General features: G+C 69.0%; 1 protein-coding gene across 1 annotated transcript; it reads left to right on the top strand.

Annotated features, from left to right (window-relative positions):
• The first annotated feature begins 6 nt into the window (after positions 1–6).
• Positions 7–3,039, top strand: MRI1 (methylthioribose-1-phosphate isomerase 1). The gene is made up of 5 exons (XM_039717224.1): positions 7–179; positions 221–280; positions 784–982; positions 2,307–2,531; positions 2,810–3,039. The coding sequence occupies exons 1-5, from the start codon at positions 21–23 to the stop codon at positions 2,938–2,940; spliced, it is 774 nt and encodes a 257-aa protein (XP_039573158.1). The 5' UTR covers positions 7–20; the 3' UTR covers positions 2,941–3,039.
• The last annotated feature ends 616 nt before the right edge of the window (positions 3,040–3,655 follow it).

Raw genomic sequence — 3,655 nt, 5'->3', positions numbered from 1 at the left:
TCCTGTCCCGCTCCTGCCCGATGGCGCTGCAGTCGCTCCGCTACCGCCGCGGCTCTCTGCAGCTCCTGAACCAGCGGCTGCTGCCGGGGCAGCTCCGCTACGAGCGGGTGGGGGGCGTGGAGCGGGCCTGGGGCGCCATCCGCGACATGGAGGTGAGCGGGACCCCCCGAGAGACCCCCTGAGACCCCCTGACCCGCCCCAGCGGCTGCTGCCGGGGCAGCTCCGCTACGAGCGGGTGGGGGGCGTGGAGCGGGCCTGGGGCGCCATCCGCGACATGGAGGTGAGCGGGACCCCCCGAGAGACCCCCTGAGACCCCCTGACCCGCCCCAGAGACCCCCTGAGACCCCCTGAGACCCCCGGAATGGGATGGACTGGGGGGGACTGGGGGGAAGCTGGGAGGGACTTCGGAGGGTCTGGAGGGGAATTAGGGGGGAACTGGGTTATACTGGGAGGGCCTGGAGGAGCACTGGGAGGGAACTGGGAGGCACTGGGGGGGGCTCCGTGCCCTATTTTATGGGATGGACTGGGGGGAAGCTGGGAGGGACTTCGGAGGGTCTGGAGGGGAATTAGGGGGGAACTGGGTTATACTGGGAGGGCCTGGAGGAGCACTGGGAGGGAACTGGGAGGCACTGGGGGGGGCTCCGTGCCCTATTTTTCCCCCTGGGGTTTTTGGGGCCTCTCTGTGGGGGTGTCCTTGAGTGTCCCCCCCCGGTGTCCCTGAGGTATCCCTGAGTGTCCCCCCGTGTCCCTGAGATGTCCCTGAGGTGTCCCTGACGTGTCCCTGACGTGTCCCCCCGTGTCCCAGGCGTGGTGCGGGCCCTGCACGAGCGGGGCTCGCTGTCCCGCGTGTTCTGCACCGAGACCCGGCCCTACAACCAGGGCTCGCGGCTCTCGGCGCTGGAGCTGCGCCACGACGGGATCCCGGTGACGCTGATCGCCGACAGCGCCGCGGCCGCCGCCATGCGGGAGCACCGCGTGCACGGTGAGGGGACGGGGGGACATGGGGGGGACAGGGGACAAAGGGACAGGGCAGGGGACAAAGGGGGACACAGAGAATGGGGTGCGGGAGCACCGCGTGCACGGTGAGGGGACAGGGGGACATGGGGACAGGGGGACATTGGGAGGATACACAGAATGGGGTGCGGGAGCACGGCGTGCACGGTGAGGGGTTCTCTCTATCCCGGGTCTGTCCCGGTTCTATCCCGTCTCTCTCCCGGTTCTATCCCGGCTCTATCGCGGCTCTGTCCCGGTTCTCTCTATCCCGGGTTTGTCGCGGTTCTCTCTCTCCCGGCCCTATCCCGGTTCTGTCCCGGCTCTCTCCCGGTTCTCTCTATCCCGGTTCTCTCTATCCCGGCTCTCGCTGTCCCGCTCCTGTCCCGGTCCTGTCCCGCTCCTGTCCCGCTCCTGTCCCGTTCCTGTCCCGCTCCTGTCCCGCTCCTGTCCCGTTTTGGGGCGTTTGGGGGGGATCTGAGGGGGTTTTGGGGAGATTTGAGGGGATTTTGGGGGGCGATTTGGCGTTCCCGGGTGGGGGGATTTGGGGTGGATTTTGGAGTCAGGATTTGGGGTCAGGATTTGGGCTGGGTTTGGGGCAGATTTTGGGGTCTCCATCCCCATTTCCCCCCAGCATCATCGAGTACATCGAGGGGCTGCTGGGCTGGGTTTGGGGTTGGGTTTGGGGTCAGGATTCTGGGGTGGGGTTTGGGTGAATTTTGGGGTAGATTTGGGCTGGGTTTGGGGCAGATTTTGGGGTCTCCATCCCCATTTCCCCCCAGCATCATCGAGTACATCGAGGGGCTGCTGGCCAAGGACCGCCGTGACAACCGCAGCATCGGCGCCCACGGGGCCGAGCACATCCTGGGGGGGGTCCCGGGGGGGGGCCCCGTCACCCTCCTGACCCACTGCAACACCGGGACCCTCGCCACGGCGGGCTACGGCACCGCGCTGGGTACGGCACTGGGGGGACTGGGGTGAACTGGGAGGGACTGGGGGGGGGGGGGGGGGACAGAAGGGCACAGGATGGGGACACAGAGCAGGGGGTGGGGACACACGGAGTGGGATGGGGACGAGGAGGAGGGACACGGGATGGGTGACGGGGTGGGCACACAGAACAGGGTGAGGGGACACGGGGTGGGGACACACAGAAGGGGATGGGGACAAAAAGGAGGGTCATGGCATGGGGACACACAGAACGGGGTGGGGACAAGGAAAAGGGACACGGGGTGGGGCCAGGTGACACAGGCCAGGACAGGGACAAAGAGCAGGGGCCGTGGTGGCCCCCCGGTGACGCAGCCCCTCCGTGTCCCCAGCCGTGGTGGTGGGCGCCGACCGCGTGGCGGCCAACGGCGACGTGGCCAACAAGATCGGGACGTTCCAGCTGGCGCTGGCCGCGCGCCACCTGCGCGTCCCCTTCTACGTGGCCGCCCCCAGCAGCACCTGCGACCCCGCGCTGGCCTCGGGCGGCCTCATCCCCATCGAGGAGCGGCCGGGCAGCGAGCTCACCCAGCTCGGGGGCGTCCTCCTGGCCGAGCCCGGTGGGTGCCGGGCCGGGGAGGGGGGCTGGAGGCTGGGGGGGGCACGGGGAGCCCCCCCTGGGGGTGCTGGGGGGTCTGGGGGTGCTCTCAGGGGGGGTCCCAGTGGGTCTGGGGGAGTCTGAGGGGTCTCGGTGGGTCTGGGGGAGCTCTCGGGGGGTTCCCGGGGGTCTCAGAGGGTTGCTCTGCAGGGTTCGGGGTTCTCTGATGGGTCAGGAGGGGCTGGGGTCGCTGCCAGAGCCCCCCTGACCCCGTGTACCCCCTGCCCCCCTCCCGTGCAGACGTGGACGTGTGGAACCCGGCCTTTGACGTCACGCCGCACGAGCTGATCACGGGGGGCATCATCACGGAGTGGGGGGTCTTCGCCCCCTCCCAGGTGTGCCGGGAGGTGGCGGAGCGCGAGGAGCGGTGACGGCTTCCGCCCCGGTGCATCCCGGCAGCCTTTGCGGGACCAAAGCCTCGGTAAATCCCGGCAGCCTTTGCGGCAATAAAGCCTCGGTGTATCCCGGCAGCCTTTGCGCACTTCCGCCCCGGTGTATCCCGAAACCCTTTGCGCACTTCCGCCCCGGTATATCCCGGCACCCCTTGCGCAGTTCCGCCCCGGTGTATCCCGGCGCCCCTTGCGCAGTTCCGCCCCGATATATCCCGGCACCCTTTGCGCACTTCCGCCCCGGTGTATCCCGGCACCCTTTGCTCACTTCCGCCCCGGTGTATCCCGGCACCCTTTGCGGCATTAATGCCCCGATATTTCCCGGCAGCCCTTGCGCACTTCCGCCCCGGTGTATCCCGGCACCCTTTGCTCACTTCCGCCCCGGTGTATCCCGGCACCCTTTGCTCACTTCCGCCCCGGTGTATCCCGCCATCCCTTGCGCACTTCCGCCCCGGTGTATCCCGGCACCCTTTGCGGCATTAATGCCCCGTTGTATCCCGGCACCCTTTGCGCAGTTCCGCCCCGATATATCCCGGCACCCTTTGCGCACTTCCGCCCCGGTGCATCCCGGCGTGCCCCGCGCTCCCTCACGGCCGCCATGGCGCAGGGCCGGCCCAAGGCCGCGGCCAAGCGCCCCAAGGCGGCGGCGGCGGCGGCGCGGAGCGCTCGGGGCCCGCGGAAAGGAGGTGCGGCGGGG

Source organism: Passer montanus, unplaced genomic scaffold (assembly GCF_014805655.1).
Source record: "Passer montanus isolate IOZ18808 unplaced genomic scaffold, ASM1480565v1 scaffold375, whole genome shotgun sequence".
NCBI lineage: Eukaryota > Metazoa > Chordata > Aves > Passeriformes > Passeridae > Passer > Passer montanus.
Note: the sequence above shows the minus strand (reverse complement) of the source record. Positions and strands in the feature narration are given on the sequence as shown.

Excerpts from the sequence above, each read along its gene's own strand:
- MRI1 (XM_039717224.1), top strand. The coding sequence starts at position 21 with ATGGCGCTGCAGTCGCTCCGCTACCGCCGCGGCTCTCTGCAGCTCCTG. Across the intron at positions 180-220 it reads GGACCCCCCGAGAGACCCCC|CTCCGCTACGAGCGGGTGGG; the intron begins TGAGACCCCCTG and ends CTGCCGGGGCAG. Across the intron at positions 983-2,306 it reads GCGGGAGCACCGCGTGCACG|CCGTGGTGGTGGGCGCCGAC; the intron begins GTGAGGGGACGG and ends CCGTGTCCCCAG.